General features: G+C 41.2%; 1 protein-coding gene across 2 annotated transcripts in view; it reads left to right on the top strand.

Annotated features, from left to right (window-relative positions):
• The window catches only part of LOC133562302 (zinc finger protein 516-like), a 134579-nt gene extending 117788 nt beyond the window's left edge, over window positions 1–16791 (top strand). For both annotated transcript variants that reach the window (XM_061916339.1, XM_061916340.1), the window contains one exon: window positions 8751–16791. In XM_061916339.1, coding sequence (XP_061772323.1) covers window positions 8751–8935 — 185 coding nt within the window. In that variant the 3' untranslated portion in view covers window positions 8936–16791. The remainder of the gene's footprint in view (window positions 1–8750) is intronic.
• The last annotated feature ends 3200 nt before the right edge of the window (window positions 16792–19991 follow it).

The raw sequence follows: 19991 nt of genomic DNA, 5'->3' as shown, positions 1-19991 counted from the left end.
GGCCTACTGAAATGAGATTTTCTTAATTAAACTGGAATAGCAGGTCCATTCTATGTGTCATACTTGATCATTTCGCGATATTGCCATATTTTTGCTGAAAGGATTTAGTAGAGAACATCCAGGATAAAGTTCGCAACTTTTGGTCGCTAATAGAAAAGCCCTGCCTTTAACGGAAGTATGTGCGTGACGTCACGAGTTGCAGGGCTCCACACATATTCACATTGTTTATAATGGGAGCCACCAGCAGTAAGAGCAATTCAGACCGAGAAAGCGACAATTTCCCAATTAATTTGAGCGAGGATGAAAGATTTGTGAATTAGGATATTGATAGTGAAGGACTAGAAAAAAAAAAAAAAAAGCGACGGCAGTGTGAGCGTTTCAGATGTAATTAGACACATTTACTAGGATAACTCTGGAAGATCCCTTATCTGCTTATTGTTTTAATAGTGTTTTAGTGAGATTCTAAAGATTGTAAAGACATACCTCGAGGTCTTTATGGCTGCGATGAACACAAAGTGTCTCAGAGAGAAGCCGAGGAGCCAAGCTCACAGCTGCCTTTTAAACAGCTGCTGCAGGATGACAAATAATCCAATGATTTCTCCGGTAAGATATGTATCACAATTTCCCCATCCCAAAACATGCTGGTTGACGTAGAGAAAACATGTTCGCTTGACCGCTCTGTTTCACAACAAATAAGAAACACCGGCTGTGTCTCGGTGCTAAAGAAAGCTGCAATCCATTGCTTTCCACCAACAGCATTGTTCTTTATAGTCTCCATTATTAAATGAACAAATTGCAAAAGATTCAGCAACACAGATGTCCAAAATACTGTGTAATTATGCGGTTAAAGCAGACGACGTTTAGCCGGGAGTGGTGCAGCTGCTAATATTTCCTGACAGTCCGTGACGTCACGCGTACGCGTCATCATTCCGCGACGTTTTCAACAAGAAACTCGCGGGAAATTTAAAATTGCAATTTAGTCAACTAAAAAGGCCGTATTGGCATGTGTTGCAATGTTAATATTTCATCATTGATATATAAACCATCAGACTGCGTGGTTGGTGGTAGTGGGTTTCAGTAGGCCTTTAATGATCAGTTTTCAAAATCAGTTCATTATGTATTTCTTTGTTCCAGCATGATGAAAGCAAGGTGCATATACTGCAGGCATGCTTGGATGACTTACCTTGTTAGCACCCCATTGAACACCTTTATGGTGAACCGAACCATAAACTGTGCGACGGCTTTTTTGACCTCACACATGCTTTTCTGGATAGAAAAATTAAAATAAAATCTCATTAACACCAAAATCTTGTAAAAAGTCTTCTCAACAGTGTAGAAGCTATTACACGTGATTCTCGGTTTAGAATGTTTTGTGATACCTACTCCCATGAATTAATTAAAAACTTAATTTTGGACCATAAATTCGAGAACTATGGAGAGAACGCGGTCTTTTTATGAAACCAAAGAAATAAAAATTAAAATAACGATATGAAAAAAATATATATAATTTCCAAAAAAAAGGGTTTTGGTTGCAAATCCTATGGCACAACTTCAATCTCCTTTGAACAATTTGTTAAAAACCTTTTATTGGTCAGTCTCAGATGAAAGCGTGACCATCAACACAAATTGAGGGAGCATAACAAAGCCTTGAGTTAAGGTTAAAGTACCAATGATTGTCACACACACACTAGATGTGGTGAAATGTGTCCTCTGCATTTGACCCATGCCCTTGATCACCCCCTGGGAAGTGAGGGGAGCAGTGGTCAGCATCGGTGCTGCGCCCGGGAATCATTTATGGTGATTTAACCCCCAATTCCAACCCTTGATGCTGAGTGCCAAGCAGGGAGGCAATGGGTCCCATTTTTTTTATAGTTTTTGGTATGACTCGGCTGGGATTTGAACTCCCAACCTACCGATCTAGGGGCGGACACTCTAACCCAGAGGTTGGGAACCTTTTTGGCTGAGAGAGCCAAGAAAGCCCATTATTTTAAAATGTATTTCTGTGAGAGCCATATAATATTTTAACACTGAACACGACTAAACACATGCATTTTTAAGTAGGACCAACATTTCTAGAGTATAATAGGTCTCTTATATTTTGGAATAGCATTGTTATTCTGAAGCTAACTGTGGAGGGGGCGTGGCCTGCGGGCCTGCGGCCCTGCAGCGAAGCAGGGTGTGCCAGGAATGGCCTCGAAGTTAGCGACAGGTGCGTAGACGGGCCATCTGGCCCTTGTTATCTAATCACCTGTCGCTCTTTTATAAGCAGCAGCCAGGAGGAGAGACAGGGTTGGAACTGGAGCCAGAGTGCGAGCAAGAACGAAAGAGAAAAAGACAATTGCTGGAAAGCAACTGAGAGACTTATTGAAAAATAAAACAATATTGTAACCCTGAAACAGGCTCTAATGTTGGTCCTTGGTGGTCTGACAAACCCCAGGAGGGCAAGCCCCACACTAACCAATAATAAATAAATAACTTCTTACCATTAACACAACTTCTTGAACAGGTGCGGTAGAAAACGGATGGATGGATTACAAATGCATGAGAATGTTTTATATTTTGAACGTTATTTTTAACACCGTGATTACAAGTGGAATTATTCATTAGTTATCATGTTAAGCAATGTCAGCTCAGATTTATTCGAGAGCCAGATGCAGTCATCAAAAGAGCCGATGAAAAGGCTTCGAACATATTGTTCGGCGGAGGATCTGCCCACATGATCGAAGTTGCAAATAAAACTTTATTTTTGTTTGAAAATACTTATATTTTTTATTTTCAAACCATTTTTTGTTTGCAATTTTTTTTGGTCATAAAACTCTTTTGTTCAGTTGCATAAAAAGACACATTTCTCTCTATAGAGCTTTAACATGTGTCATGGAAATGCAATACATGGCTCTTACTGCATCAGAATATCATCTTTACTTTAGGTTGAATTCAAGACTCTCCTAAATCTGTGCTTTTTTTTTTTAACAAGTTCCAAAAATGTCGCCTGTGCGGCATCAATAACTGCTTGTTGTTGTAATTGTTCTAGGGGAGAAAACATTTACAAATAATGAGATTTGTCTAATTTTCTGCAACGCCAAGGAAATCGGGTTAGTGAGCTAATAAAGAGACGATGAATAGGATAGCAACTGTGAGATGCTCAAACATGACTTTTAACGCCATCACCTGTTACATGTAGGTGTTTTCATGGCATTTTCACACTAGTAAGTTTGAATCAAAGCCTGTTTTATTCTGTTATACACGTAACATTTAGTAGGGTGTTATCGTTAGCTAAGCTAATCTAAACTAGCTGTGGGTTACGTACAGCGTACAATATTTGGGAAAAAAAGCAATACCCCTATTCATTGATTGATAACTGGGAAGACTTTAAATATTTCCCACAATAATCCACAGTGCATTTCAGACTTGATGTATATTTAGTTTGAAACACATTTCTCCAGGAGACAACACAGTGATTAGTCCTACAGGCTTACCTCTAAAAAGACGACAGCCTTCTCTTTCTGATGTAAACTTCCAAGGTCTTGCATACACCCGAAGTTGGTTTGTCCGTGAGCCTTTACCGACTTGGTATTCCAAAAGGATTGGCTTGAATAAAAATTGACTCCTTTGACGACCAAGATGCAGGACACTTTCGGCAGCTTGCTCAAATCTTGTCAATTGGATGTGGTCATATAGATAAATCCCACCAATTGTACTTATTTTTTAAGGTGGTGAGTCTTTGAAACAGGGTCCAGTTGGTTTCGATACAGTCCCTTGATTTTTGTCTTTTGTGCGATCCATGTTAATCCAGTTTGTTGCTCTCTCTCACAATACGGACGGTTGAGTACATACTTGCCAACCCTCATGGATTTCCCGGGAGACTCCCGAAATTCAGCGCCTCTCCCAAAAAACACCTCCCGGAAGAAATTTTCTCCCGAAATTCAACCGGAGCTGGAGGCCACGCCCCCTCCAGCTCCATGCGGACATGAGTGGGGACAGCCTGTTTTCACGTCCGCTTTCCCACTATATAAACAGCTTACCTGCCCAATCACGTTACAACATCTATGGATTTTATTAAAAACCCCACACACAAGGAGACAAAGCAGAAGAACAAGGAAGTTACAGCCAGGGCGATGCCGCCTGTAATAGAGTGATCTATGTTGTCTGTTGCCATCTCCTGGTAAATGTTGGCTAAAGCGATATCGGGTTGCTTTTTGATTGGCCAACGATTTACGTGGTGTTGGGCACCTGACGCCAAGTGAGGGAGTCTGTTCTGATTCCTGAAGCCCACAGTAAAGAGACGTAACTTCATCACCTCGCCTGGTTATTGACTCCAACCCAATATATTACACAAAATAAAGAAATACGCTTGCAAGTTCCAAAACGAATGGAAACAACAATTTTAGTTTGTCCAGTATAGTTCGAAGGGGAAGGGGTATGTTGCCTGTAAATTTTGTAGAACAGACTTTTCCATTGAACACGGTGGCCGAACGGATATACTCAGTCATGAACGGTCAGCGAAGAACAAAGCGTCCGCAGCGCAGCATTGTTCACCACCCAGTATTATGGGCCACCTCGCAAAATGGAGACCCGATGGTGTAACGTATGCTGAGACAAAGATGGCTATGCTGATAGCTGGAAGCAACATCCCGTTCTCGCTCGCCAGTACGCAAATGGCAGAACACAGGTTACTCAAATAGTGAAAGGTAAGTGTTGTTGTTGTTTTTTTAGTAACCAGCAAGCACAGTACAGTTAGTAAAACAACTGTGTTTTTATTGCTGTATATTTGATTGGTGCCGTCTGAAATTCAAATATTCCTTTTATTTATATACATAATAAATAAATATACATAGCTAGAATTCACTGAAAGTCAAGTATTTCATATATATATATATATATATGAAATATATATGAAATGCTCAAGTTGGTGAATTGGCTGTAAATATACTCCTCCCCTCTTACCCACGCCCCCGCCCCAACCACGCCTCCGCCCCACCCCCGACCACGCCCCCCACCTCCCGAAATCGGAGGTCTCAAGGTTGGCAAGTATGGTTGAGTGCAACCATGTAAACAAAACCTTTGTCCAGCAGCAATGGCGACCCAGCCCCCACAATGCATTGCAAAGTCACATGTACTTTCTCGCCCTCGAGAGACCCAGTTAGAGCATGCGCAGTGGACGTATTGCGTAGCCTGTGATTGTCGTGTGTGTCTTCAACAGCTAAAATAGCAGACGATAACGCTGACAACATTTTGCACATCATTATGTCTCCCAAGCCCGAGGCAGACTCTTCAAGCTGCAGTGCACCAAACAAAAGGAAGGTAAAAGTGGAGCAAAGTTAGACATTATAAAACACTCAGTGAAGAAAATCAATCATTGGTACACGTCCCGTCCAAGTTTGTTGGGTTCAAATCTTTTCCTACGTAATAGATAATGCTAACTGAGCAGTGTAAACCCAAAGAAACTGCTCCCTCCATCTCTTGCAAACCCTCTTCCAGTGGGCACAAAGACCACAGGAATAGAATGAAAGAATTGTTCTCTTTTACCTTAGTAGGTTATCTAATCGTTGTTGTTGGTTTGTTTGACAGTTAGTTAGCTAGTTAGTTATTTAGCAGAATAACTCAAAACGTTACGTAATCTTTGAGAAAATGTCTAAATTGGGATAAGGAAAAACCGATTCGATTTCAAAGCTGAACCAGATCATTTCTACTACGTTACTTTACATTTACGCTTCCCTGTGTTTGTGTGTATGTTAGCAGCCCTGCAAAGACCAAGACATTTTCATTCCGCTAAAGATAGGACAAAAAGTTATGCACAAATTTTCATCTAACGTTCAGGAAATGTCCGAAATGATAAACCGTATTTTATGGACAATAGAGCGCGCCACCGTATAAGTCCCACCCACAAAATTTTAGAAGGAAAAAATATTTTTCATACATTAGCCGCACCGGTAAAATGGTTGATCAACAAAACAGAAGTCATTGTCATGGACCGCGAGGCTGCAAAAACGAGCTCTCCGATCAGCTTAACGGAATTATTAACTGTGAGGTGTGAGGTGAGGTGTTGGTGAATTTACAAAACTGAAAACAATACAAAAAGAATGCCATTGTAAGTTAACAATACTAACACAGACACTCGTAAACATGGTAGCATATTAGCTAATGCTAACGATACTAACACACATTAAAAAAAAAACTCCTACAGACATCAGACATTAGAAGGTTCAGTAAATATAAATTGTTTTAGTTATATTGTAAAACTTACAAATGTTGTTTGGAGTTACGACTGAAAAAACCATGCGAGTAAAACGCTATGGACGACACAAAGACGGAATGGCATATGTACTTCCAGTTCAATGCACCAAAACAGAAGGAACAACTAGAGACGTTCATTGCGGCACTTACAGTGAGCAAATTCATCCAAAACATGGCGCCATAGCACAAACAATAACACACCTTTCCAGTCTCTCTGTTTCTGTTTTATGAAATTTAATTGTAGAATACGAACAACACCACCTGCAGTCAAACTTTGATCGGCCTCAGTCATACAAAAACATTCATCATCTCTCCCAAGTTAATTGGGCATATATGCACTCAACGCCTTCACTACTGCTTAATTCCTCTGGGGCTGTGGATGGCTGAGCAGCGCTATACAGCGGCAGCCAGTCTCCTCAAACCCATCCCCTCCCTCTGTTGCAAGTTGGTGTGATATACGTACCATGTCTAAATGTGTGCCATGCTATGTGAGTTTTTTTTCCTTGGACTCAGTCTGGACCCCTCCTGAGGGTCTAGCCTTGGACTGATATTTTTTTTACTTCCTCCCCTCTCTCCCAATGTCACCCTTTTCTCACCTTTTTAAGGAGCGGCGTAAGTGGCTGATCTGTTGGCGGTCTCGTCTTGTCCTCCCCTGTAACGTATGTCTGCTCTTAGCGGGACTTGTACCAAAAACTCAATCTCGTTGTACTTGTGCAATGACAATAAAGATCAATCAATCAATCAATCAATGTTTATTTATATAGCCCTAAATCACAAATGTCTCAAAGGACTGTACAAACCACTACGACTATGACATCCTCGGAAGAACCCACATAAGGGCAAGGAAAACTCACACCCAGTGGGACGCCAGTGACAATGATGACTATGAGAAACCTTGGAGAGGACCTCAAATGTGGGCAACCCCCTCTAGGGGACCGAAAGCCATGGATGTCGAGCGGGTCTAACATGATACTGTGAAAGTTCAATCCATAGTGGCTCCAACACAGCAGCGAGAGTTCAGTTCAAAGTGGATCCAAGACAGCAGCGAGATCTATTCGATTCTGTTCTAAACATTATGGCCGTTTGCGAAGAAAAATCCACGAATCAGCCGCACCGCTTTATAAGCCGCAGAGTTCAAAGCATAGCAAAAAAGTAGCGTCTTTCAGTCCGGAAAATAAATAATTATATTTTGAGGCTAATCTGGATTATTTTTATTCCTTGCCTTCCATGTACATTTCACGCCTCAACTGCTGTGTGTGTTTGCTGGCGGTCCTGCCTCCACCCGCAGAGACAAAAGACAGTGGATGACTATCAAGTGAAGTGAATTATATTTATATAGCGCTTTTTCTCTAGTGACTCAAAGCGCTTTACATAGTGAAACCCAATATCTAAGTAACATTTAAACCAGTGTGGGTGGCACTGGGAGCAGGTGGGTAAAGTGTCTTGCCCAAGGACACAACGGCATTGACTAGGATGGCAGAAGCGTGAATCGAACCTGCAACCCTCAAGTTGCTGGCACGGCCGCTCTACCAACCGAGCTAAACCGCCTGGCTTTCTTTCATTCCACTATAAATAACTTAAAAAGTCACGGCTGTATTTTCATCTTACTTTCAGGAAATGCCCGAAATTGTATAGGGAAAGAGTAATTACATTTTGGGGCTGATCCGGATCACCGTCTGAAGTCTGGACTTTTTTATTATTGGGAAATAGGGCCTCCATCCATCCCATCCATTTTCTACCGCTTATTCCCTTTCGGGGTCGCGGGGGGCGCTGGCGCCTATCTCAGCTACAATCGGGCGGAAGGCGGGGTACACCCTGGACAAGTCGCCACCTCACCACAGGGCCAACACAGATAGACAGACAACATTCACACTCACATTCACACACTAGGGCCAATTTAGTGTTGCCAATCAACCTATCCCCAGGTGCATGTCTTTGGAAGTGGGAGGAAGCCGGAGTACCCGGAGGGAACCCACGCATTCACGGGGAGAACATGCAAACTCCACACAGAAAGATCCCGAGCCTGGATTTGAACCCAGGACTGCAGGACCTTCGTATTGTGAGGCAGACGCACTAACCCCTCTGCCACCGTGAAGCGCGGGAAATAGGGCCTCGTGGAGTATATTTCTAGTTTATTATTGTTTCATTTAAATATTGTATTAAAACATTTTTCACGGTATTTAATAAGTCCTTTGTGTATATAATTTAGGTATATTATCTACACTGAAACTCAACTTACAACACAGTTACGGAACTCATTGTTAACCTGAAGTCCACTCTATAGCTGCAAAAAAGAAGACCATGTCTGTATTTTTGTCCACTTTAGGTGCAATATCATAATATTTGCCCCCATATTTTGTACATAAGGTGTCCCTTTTCCTTTTAAATAATGTGTTTTGTTCCCCATTTTATTTCTGTTGTACTGTCTCATCTGTGATATACATGCATGATGTCACGTCTCCAAATCCCTTGACGCCGCCACATGACCTTCAAAAATGTTCTCTGTGTGTGTTTAGGGGAGAGGCCTTTCTGCTGCCAGCTCTGCCCATACAGAGCATCCCAGAAAGGGAACCTGAAGACACATGTCCAGAGCGTCCACCACATGCCTTTTGACAACAACCAGTACCCAGACTCAAGGACCTTGTTATCAAGCCCCGAGGAGCTTGTCAGACCACCACTGACGTCACAGGAGCAGCAATAGGTCCTCACGTACAATCCAGGCCAGTCAGGGACTCACACTTCTGAATACACCATCATTACTTCAAAAATATGAGGACTCGAGGAAATTAGCGATTTTCGGGTTACAATTTTAAATATGTTTTTGCTTCGCCTTCCTTTTACCATCCTTTAATGGGGGTTTTCTATATTTTTTGTAGTTTTAAGGAGCTGTTTTAGAATAAATACATAGAAAATACAGTACTAGTACAGTACAGTCCTGTACAAATTAGGGTTTGCACCCATTTCTGTCTTAACGTGCAGTAAAATGAAGTTTGCCAGCTCAACAAACAATATGGGAAAATGAAGACTGTGTTTAATTTATATGTTGTTTTTTTTCTAGGGTCCATGACAAAACCCACTGTCCGAATGGTAGTCCCAACAGATAAAATAGTCCTACGGCTACTACTCGAGCAGCCGCAAACATGCTTAAAAACGACTAGTGATTATTTGATTATCAATGTAGTGGCCGATAAATGTTCTCTGGATTGTATAATTGATTAATCGACTAATCATAGCAGCTATAAAGAGTTTGTCTTCGGGGCTGGAAGCCATTAAAATGTCTGCATGTGTGTGTGTGTGTGTGTGTGTGTGTGTGTCAGCATGCACGAATGTGTTAAAGTCACTTGGCTCCACTCTTTAAGTGCGGTCTTAGGAGTGACCACTCTGAGGGGGAATGATTAGAGGCAGGGAGGTGAGATTAGTGAGGGAGAGAAAGATGTGTCTGCACTAATGCTCATTAAAAAGAGTTGCGTTTTAATAGCCATTATAAATGAGTGTACCGTTTTTATGGTCATACAATTATTGTCAATTGAAGAGGAAGGGGCTGAGTGCCGGCAGTTTCCATCTATATAACTCCTTTATATTACTGAGCCTTTCCCACACTGACACTTTGACTTTGATTTACGCTGCAAACCTGCAGTGGGAGCGGCATGAAGTCTCAGATAGGAATTGCACAAATTACAGTCCGGCTTGTGCACTTTTGGTGGCAAATATAATTCTGTTAATGTGCTAAATGACACTAAGATGTCACAAAGCACTGAGATGTTCGATAGTCAGCATCATTTTAGATGTCCCTTTTTACTCGAAAAAAATGACTGCAACCCCTTTTAATATTTGTGTACCAGACACATTTTAGTTTCTTGGTTACTGTCTTAAAAGGGTACTGCAGTTTTTTTTAAATGTTGGCCTATCTTTCACAATCTTTACATGAGACAAGAAAACATTTGTCTTCCTTTTTTCTTCCATTCTAACTAGTAAAAAGATGTGATCACGAGAGCCAACGAATACAACGAAACATCACTTACTGTACAATGTCTTCTCTCACTGGGATGGCAACTCTCGGGATGCTCAAATATTCCTGTTTAGATGAAGAATGACTCATAATCCTCACAAAGAAAAAAAAGTGGGGTGCAACTAAGCCTCTTTTCATGTTTTTCTCATCATTTCTGGGTCTAAGTTGGATGCCAAAGTCGAACAACTTACCTGATTATGTCCTCATCCTTCTACTATCAAAGTGAGAGACATTATTTATCATCTAGAACAGTGGTTCTCAACCTTTTTTCAGTCATGTACCCCCTGTGAACATTTTTTAAATTCAAGTACCCCCTAATCAGAGCAAAGCATTTTTGGTTGAAAATACATAAAGAAGTAAAATACAGCACTATGTCATCAGTTTCTGATTTATTAAATTGTATAACAGTGCAAAATATTGCTTATTTGTAGTGGTCTTTCTTGAACTATTTGGAAAAAAAGACCAAAATACCTAAAAACTTGTTGAAAAATAAACAAGTGATTCAATTATAAATAAAGATTTCTACACGTAGAAGTAATCATCAACTTAAAGTGCCCTCTTTGGAGATTGTAATAGAGATCCATCTGGATTCATGAACTTAATTCTAAACATTTCTTCACAAAAAAATACATCTTTAACATCAATATTTATGGAACATGTCCACAAAAAATCTAGCTGTCATTGTTGCATTGCTTTTCACAGTTTATGAACTTACAGTCATATTTTCTTGAAGTATTATTCAACAAATATATTTATAAGGGATTTTTGAATTGTTGCTATTTTTTCAAAATCTCACCTACCCCTTGGCATGCCTTCAAGTACCCCCAGGGGTACGCCTACCCCCATTTGAGAACCACTGATCTAGAAGAAACTTTCACAAGCTCCGAGACGAGAAAGCAGCTCACCAGCTGATGATGTATGTCTGTGTTAGTGCTTATAATAATATCACTAATGCTTGGTTAGTATTCAGGTCATTGTTGGCGGTTTTTGGATGGTTATTTAGAAGGTGTAACGAGCAAAGTAGAGGACCTTCCATTCACTCCATTGTCAGTGGACTTTAATATACATCTGTCTTCTTGTCTCTCATAATGATCATGTAAGATAGGCAAAATTTAAAAAAGAAAAGTGCTGTTCTCCTTTAATGTGGTCAACTACTTGATCAGTGTGCACAGCACATTAGCATTGGACTCTGCAACTGATCACCACAATTGAATACGACTCAATACCCAGAACAAAGTTGTTGTCGTTATTGAATGATTTGTAGCTTAGGATGCTAAGAGCTCCAAGAAAGAGTGCAGCCTGTGGTCAAAAAGTAAGGCCTGCAGGCCTTGTTGGTCCCATAGCGGGACATTTAACAAGGCAGCCTCAGGACTTTCCTCGACGATACAACCTAGTATTTTCACACCCGTTCTATCCTTCTAGAGCCATGCCGCTAAATAATGACCTCATAGCTGTTCTAGAGCACATGTGTGCATGTAGTTTTTTTTCAACCTGGAAATACGGTGGTACCTCAATTTACAAGTATTTTAAAAGCTGTCTCCTGCCTTTAAGTTGCGAGTTTTCCTGGCGCTGGTAGTATTTGTCCACAACCAGAGAGCGACACAATCCTGCCCTCCAACCGCCAGAACTGAAAAAGGGAGTGAAAAGGAAAGACACTCATTGAATCATAAAAACAAATCAATTAAAAAACTTGGGATGTACGATATCGTGACAGTTTAAAGGCCAAGGTACGGTATTATTGCGGTATCTTGCAAAAAAAAGAAGAATTGGTATGTGGAAGTTCCGCTGATCACACACGTCACAGGAGACCGGCGTCCAGAGTTGAACAAAGTTTTAATACACAGCAATAGTTTTTCGCTATTTTGACTTTTCAGTCCCTCAAAAGTCTCTCCCACTCTCCAAGTCCTTCCTTCTCCTGCTGTTCCCGACCGCTACTATTAAAGACAACAGGTGATTAGACAACTCGTACCACCTGGGAAATCTAATCACCTGTTCAGCTGTGTTTCGAAGCCGGCCCTGACACACCCCCCTGTCTGTCAGTGCACTGTCCTCAGCATCTTGGACAGGGACGGAGACCCCCGCTCCCGCAGGCAGGGCTGGCCACGCCTCCCTCCACATGGTAGTAATGCCATCGTGAAAATGAAAATGGCAAGATTGTAAATGATAAACACACTCACTGTAATTGAACACAAAAATAATGCTCAAATTATGTAATAATATTTTTTACTATAAACAAGTGAAAAATAGTGCTTTAACATCCATTATGTCAAGTAACAAGCAAATATAAAAATATAGTTTGGTGTTTTTAAACTGACCGTGTGAACATAAAAAATGTTCACCTTTAACTTACTGAGAACCCAAGAATGCTGACAATTTCACTTTTAAAAATTTGAAAACCTCACAAATTTTTGTCTGGCCCCACTGGCTTGCTTAGTTTCACATCAAGGATATTTTCCAGGTGATGGTTAATCAAGTGGCTTCTCATATTTCTAACATTACCCGACTTATGTCTGCAAACTTTTCGTTGCATGTCCGCGCTCCCACGCGATATAACTCAATGTCGACACTCATTTGTCAGATTGAATGTTTCCTCCTTAATCGTTTTTGTTTAGAAACCAAGATGCATCAAAACTTATGATTTAAACTACGAAGGAGGTTTGGACAGTTTTCCGCTTTGCACAGGGGATCATCACAAATTTACTGTGGTTTACTTCTCAGACCAGCCCATTCAACAGCACCAGGAAAAAAAATACACTGAAGGGAGTGCTCCACGTTCTCGTTTGATACTGTCAGATTCCATGGGAATTTTGAAACAGCAACGTACCGCGATACCTACAATACCGTTACATCTCTATTACATCTGTCCTAGCAGGGGGGGCGCCACAACTGCGGTCCCCTCCAAGGTTTCTCATTGTCATCCCATTGGGTTGAGTTTTTTTCTTGCCCTGATGTGGGATCCGAGCCAAGGATGTAGTTGTGGCTTGTGCAGCCCTTTGAGACCTTTGTGATTTAGGGCTATATAAGTAAACTTTGACTGATTGATTGATTGATACAGTGTAGCAGACTCGGCAAGAAAGCCTGACCACAGCACCGCCAGTTTGCACCATTCCGAAAGCAAAAGTCAGCCTGCACATTTATTAAGACATTTATCCATGAGAATATTGAGAAGCTGCTGAGTAGTGTACACGACCCGCTTCAGTTCGTGTTCAATTCAAACCGGACAGTTAAGCAGTAGCTTTACTCACTGGGTCACGTCAAATGCTTTCAACTCTGACCTCTCCAGTCCAACAACAATAACAATTACTATACAGTGGGGCGAAAAAGTATTTAGTCAGCCACCGATTGTGCAAGTTCTCCCACTTAAAATGATGACAGAGGTCTGTAATTTCATCATGGGTACACTTCAACTGTGAGAGACAGAATGTGAAAGTTTATACCAAAATGGATACATGGATGATACAGCAGAGGATTGGGAAAATGCCATGTGGTCAGATGAAACCAAAATAGAACTTTTTGGTATAAACTCAACTCGTCGTGTTTGTAGGAAGAAGAATACCGAGTTGCATCCCAAGAACACCAAACCTACTGTGAAGCATGGGGGTGGAAACATCATGCTTTGGGGATGTTTTTGTACTAAGGGGACAGGACGATTGATCCGTGTTAAGGAAAGAATGAATGGGGCCATGTATCGTGAGATTTTGAGCCAAAACCTCCTTCCATCAGTGAGAGCTTTGAATGGTTGACCAAATACTTTTTTCCACCATAATTTACAAATAAATTCTTTAAAATTCCTACAATGTGAATTCCTGGATTATTTTTTTTCACATTCTGTCTCTCACAGTTGAAGTGTACCTATGATGAAAATTACAGACCTCTGTCATCATTTTAAGTGGGAGAACTTGCACAATCGGTGGCTGACTAAATACTCTTTTGCCCCACTGTATTTACATGACGGAGAAGCAGCCTGAATGACATGCCACAGTAAATACTGTACACTATTACTATTTATTATTATTTCATAAAACTATTGCGCTACTTTCGATTGTAATGTAGCTTGTTTTTCATTTTCAGAATCAGAATCAGGTTTATTTGGCCAAGTATACTTGCATATACAAGGAATTTGTCTTCGGCAGTCGTTAGCTCTCCAAACATACAACAAATAGACAAGTATACATTCACTGAGCAAGCTAGTACTTTTAAAAGGCATGTTCCATTGAAAAATTGTGGTATTGTGAGAGGGTCAAGTACGGTTTAAAGGAATTTAGGTTCATTTCAATGGGAAACATTGCATTTTGAGTCATAGAACCAATCTCGCCCGTAAATTGAGGTACCACTGTACTTAATAGTAATTAGGAAAGGATTACTAACATCCACTCTGCAGCCTTTCTTCAACATGTGTACTGGCTGTATGGGCTGGGCTATATGAAGAGGGTTTTTTTTGTCTCTTTTACTTGGATTTGTTTCCTCAACAACCCCAAATTGAGTAAGCCATGCATCAACCCTTTTTTTGTGGGGGGAAGAGGGGGAAGAGAAAAAATTGTCAGGGAATTAGTTCGCCCGGGATGCTGACGGAACTCCGGACGAAGCGTGCAGGTAGGATTGTAATTTATTGTCCATAATTAATTCAATGACATACAAAAGTACAGGGAACAAACAAAAGTTAAGTGAGACTTGGAACAGGAATCAAAGCAAAAAAAAACAGGAGTCATCAAACGTAACTGTTGCATTGTGCAAACAAGGAAGTCAGGCCGAGCGTGGCGAGAAACGGGAATAAGTAGCTCTCTGATTAGTGCCCGGCAGCAAGTGAGCATCCCGGACACTAATCAGAGGCAGGTGATACTAATTTGCACCCATGGCAAATAAAACAAACCCAGATGTGCACAAAACAGGAACTGAGGGAGTCTAAAACTAAACAGAACATGATCCGGGCAACGGATCATGACATTTATTGACTGCAGCCTAGTGAATATTGTAATACAGTCACTACATCGCACTTCCAAGTTTGCTGATTGTAAAAGTGATTGTGTGGATGTTATTTCACGCCCACAGATCCTTTCTAAACCATACTTAAAAAGTTGATAACAGTTTTTTTCAACTCTAGTTCCAAATACATAGTTCATAACTTTTACTAATTAACACTGAAAACGAGGGTTTACTGTATTACTCTTGACAAGCAGAGGTAGATTTAACTATGGGAGCCTTTTGAGTCATAGAACCAATCTCGCCGTTAAATTGAGGTACCACTGTACTTAATCGTTGGAAAAAAATCGTAATTAGGAAAGGATTACTAACATCCACTCTGCAGCCTTTCTTCAACATGTGTGGGCTGGGCTATATGAAGAGGTTTTTTTTTTGTCTCTTTTACTTGGGTTTGTTTCCTCAACAACCCCAAATTGAGTAAGCCATGCATCAACGCTTTTTTTGGGGGTGGGGGGGAGGGCGAGAAAAAATTGTCAGGGAATTTAAATGTTTTTGCACGGGTGGACGATGCAAAACTGTTAACAGAGAATGAGACTATAAGTCTGTTTTGAAACCTCAGTAGTTTTTAACGACCAAACAGTGGATGTAATACCAGCTCGTCGTTGAGATATGCATACAATATTGTGTGCTTCAATAATGCCTAATGATACACAAACGTGTGTATTGAAGTTGTGCATTGGTGAAAATACTTGAAAATGGATATTCTAGCCTTGTAGTGTAGAGTAGTACTAATACCAACGTTGTACAGAATTCCCTTTAAGATGAATAATAACCTCCTCGGTTAGGAATTTGTACTCCGAAGTGTGACTTGGGAAAAAGTGTGCAGGCGGAGTGCGTGTAATATAAACGATGTACGTGTAATCCAATCCTACCAAACCCTTTATATACAGCGGTAGAAACCAAATGGCATTTTTAGTGCACTTAGAATAGGTTAAGGCGTTTAACTTTGGGTTCATTTCTTGCCAAGGTTACGTTGAGAACGTTTCTTTAACAGTGCGAGCTTCATGTAAATCTGGAAGCGTTTTTTGCATAGATTTTAATGACAGTTTAGTTATGTTTCCTCAAGGAAAGTTTGACAAGTGCTTATTGTTCATGAAGATGTAAGAGCTTGTTTTTAGTCTATTTGCTAAATTGTAGGATTTGTGTCATTAACTCGCCGTGTCTGGCCTCCCACTGGGACTGTTTTTTTTTCTTCCTTCTATTGGGGGTTTATCACTTATTTTAAGTTGTATTTTTTTTCTGTCTGTGAGCTTTTTATTTGTAATCAACTTCATGATTAATGTACCTTAGACGACCTTATTATTCCAAGTGTTTTGGTTGGAATCTGTATTTATTATCACTTCAAAAAGGACTCAAGGACAGAGGCGGTTGTTTGGTAGTTTTGATTTTTCGGGGTTATTATTATTTTTTTGTTTTTTTTTACTGTGTCATTTTAAAGCCAGCAAGCTGAAGTGAAAGCTCTACCTCGTCTGAGCCATTCTCAGTTCTGTTAACACTTTTGTAAATCATTTCAAAAACATGTTATGTCATGTCCACAATAAAGACACACAAAATGGCAAGGTTTGGCACCCCGTCTCCTGGTTGTTTTGCTTCCGCGCCACTGTGACTGAACACATCCACGCTCAGGTTTCAGATCTTACTCACCTATCTGGTGTGAACTTTACCCAGAACCCCGCAGTGCACATCACTGAATGCTCACAAATGACACATTTTGTACTCTGCTTTGTTGCTCACAATTGGCTTCTTGTTTCCATTTCCACTCACTGTCAACAGCTGAACACACGTCAACAAGCCATGACTTCAAAAAAAGAAAAAAGGCATTGAAAGAACAACAACTGCAACCTTTTCTTGTATTGCCCCCCCACACATTTTTTAAGTAGTCTAAAATTGGTATAAGAGCAATGTCAAACTCAGGCTTTTTGTGGCCAGAATTTTTTTTTAGTTTTTTTAGACCAGTTGATGTGCTGTCTCCCTATTCTGCTCTGCCTCCCTCTCCTGCATGCAGAGTAAAGATGCGCGGATAGGCAATTATATCATCCGCAACCGCATCACCAAAGTCGTCATCCACCCGCAATCCACCCGAACCAACATTTCATCAAAGCCACACCCACCCGCCACCCGCCCGTTGTTATATATCTAATATAGACGATGCAAGGCATTAGTGAAGTTAGAAAGTGTAACTCCCTCCAAATAGCACAAACACACAATGGCTTTCGTAAACTCATTTTTTTTTTCTTCTGTTTTTTTGCCCTGTCCAGCTTCTCAGGCAAATCATATAGTTGATGTAGATGCCCATATCGGCTGTTCAGATTTACTTTACAAAAGAGAAGTGTAGGATACTTCTCTTGTTGTCTTATTTGAATGTGACTTTATTAAACTTATTTATATTATCATTTGGTGCAGCCGAGGGGATGGAGAGAGAAAAAAAGGAAGACAGAGGGGGAAATTATGGGGATAAGAGGGGGATTAGACAGAGAGACGAAAACAACAACCGCAAACACAACAATAACAACAACAACAATAGAACAACACCAGCACATACATAATATGTACAAATATGATCGTAAAAGTGATAGCAAATAAGCAGTTAGTGAAATAAATAATATAGTAATGACAATGAGCATTTTTACACTAAAACTGGGGCAATACAAATACAAATAGAAAAAGCGCCATTGATCATGAACAAAACCAATAGTTTACCTCTATTATCAACAATAAAGTTGTTCAAATGCAACGATACGTATACATAATGATAGCTAGAAAGATAATAAAAAAAAAAAATACTCATTTATTTGAAGGCTTACTTTCCCTTCAAATTCACCGTGAAAACTGTAATAAATAAAGCAGGTTACAAACGTAAAAATAACAACATGCACAGCATGTGGATCAAACATTTTACCAAATAAAATACCAACAAATGATAAACAAATACCTCGTTGGCCTGCATGCTTCTTTTAGGAGAAAATTGTGATCTTCTGGCTCTTATAGCCCAAATGTTTAAAGTCCTTGTGACACTTTTTAGTCTTTCGCCCTTCTCATTACATTAAAAAAAAAAGTGTACTCATACCCGGAAGTAGCTTCCTTACATCCGTCGACAGACCAAACGAAACACTTCAAAATAAAAGTATGCCCACATACTGTGTCAAATAGTGCTGCTTGTTTTTCGTATGTGGGTAACAACATTTAACTATTTATAAATGGTAGATTTCTATAGGCTAGTAAGGTAAAGTGTTGTACCTGACAAGTTGGGGCTACCTTGCTTCTGCAGCCTTCATCAGAGGTGTCACGTGATGTTAGCGTCACGTTGTCTGTGATGTGTTATATGGATTGTACCATCAAGAGTTGTCAGGTACAACACTTTACCTACTAGCCTGTATAAATCATCCATCATCCATCCATCATCTTCCGCTTATCCGAGGTCGGGTCGCGGGGGCAACAGCCTAAGCAGGGAAACCCAGACTTCCCTCTCCCCAGCCACTTCGTCTAGCTCTTCCCGGGGGATCCCGAGGCGTTCCCAAGCCAGCCGGGAGACATAGTCTTCTCAACGTGTCCTGGGTCTTCCCCGTGGCCTCCTACCAGTTGGACGTGTCCTAAACACCTCCCTAGGGAGGCGTTCGGGTGGCATCCTGACCAGATGCCCGAACCACCTCATCTGGCTCCTCTCGATGTGAAAGAGCAGCGGCTTTACTTTGAGTTCCTCCCGGATGGCAGAGCTTCTCACCCTATCTCTAAGGGAGAGCCCCGCCACACGGCGGAGGAAACTCATTTCGGCCGCTTGTACCCGTGATCTTATCCTTTCGGTCATGACCCAAAGCTCATGACCATAGGTGAGGATGGGAACGTAGATCGACCGGTAAATTGAGAGCTTTGCCTTCCGGCTCAGCTCCTTCTTCACCACAACGGATCGGTACAACGTCCGCATTACTGAAGACGCCGCACCAATTCGCCTGTCGATCTCACGATCCACTCTTCCCTCACTCGTGAACAAGACTCCTAGGTACTTGAACTCCTCCACTTGGGGCAGGGTCTCCTCCCCAACCCGGAGATGGCATTCCACCCTTTTCCGGGCGAAAACCATGGACTCGGACTTGGAGGTGCTGATTCTCATTCCGGTCGCTTCACACTCGGCTGCGAACCGATCCAGCGAGAGCTGAAGATCCCGGTCAGATGAAGCCATCAGGACCACATCATCTGCAAAAAGCAGAGACCTAATCCTGCGGTTACCAAAGCCTGTATAAATCAACCATTTATAAATACACGTCAGTAGGCTAAATGAACCTCTTCAACATAACATTTAACTATGTATAATGTAGCGGTTGGTTACGGGGTGTTAGCCAATGACTTTGGCTGGGGGGCGGGACTTCCGGGAGAGATAGGGAAGTGACGTTCTCGACAGGAAGTGAGAGTTGGAGTTGTCCCGGGAAAAGTGTCAGAGACATGAGAGCTGTTGTGTGGTTGTATTACATCTTGTGCAATAAAGACAAGACAAACGAAGAAGTTTTATGAGCCTTCATTCCTGGGATTATTACAATATATATTTACCAATTGGTTCAACCGCCACCCGCCTGAATCTATTTAAAATCTATTTTTTCGTCAAGTCACCCGCCCAACCCACGGTTTATCCGCGGACTCCTCGGTTGTGACCGCAAACCGCGCATCTCTAATGTAGAGGTTATCAGGTGACCACGGATCAGCCTCCACGGAGGACGCGCTAGCTGTTCCAAGTCGGGAACTGGGGTGGATCAGTTGGTGACGTCTCTGCGCCCCA

Source organism: Nerophis ophidion, linkage group LG11 (assembly GCF_033978795.1).
Source record: "Nerophis ophidion isolate RoL-2023_Sa linkage group LG11, RoL_Noph_v1.0, whole genome shotgun sequence".
Classification (NCBI taxonomy): domain Eukaryota; kingdom Metazoa; phylum Chordata; class Actinopteri; order Syngnathiformes; family Syngnathidae; genus Nerophis; species Nerophis ophidion.
Note: the sequence above shows the minus strand (reverse complement) of the source record. Positions and strands in the feature narration are given on the sequence as shown.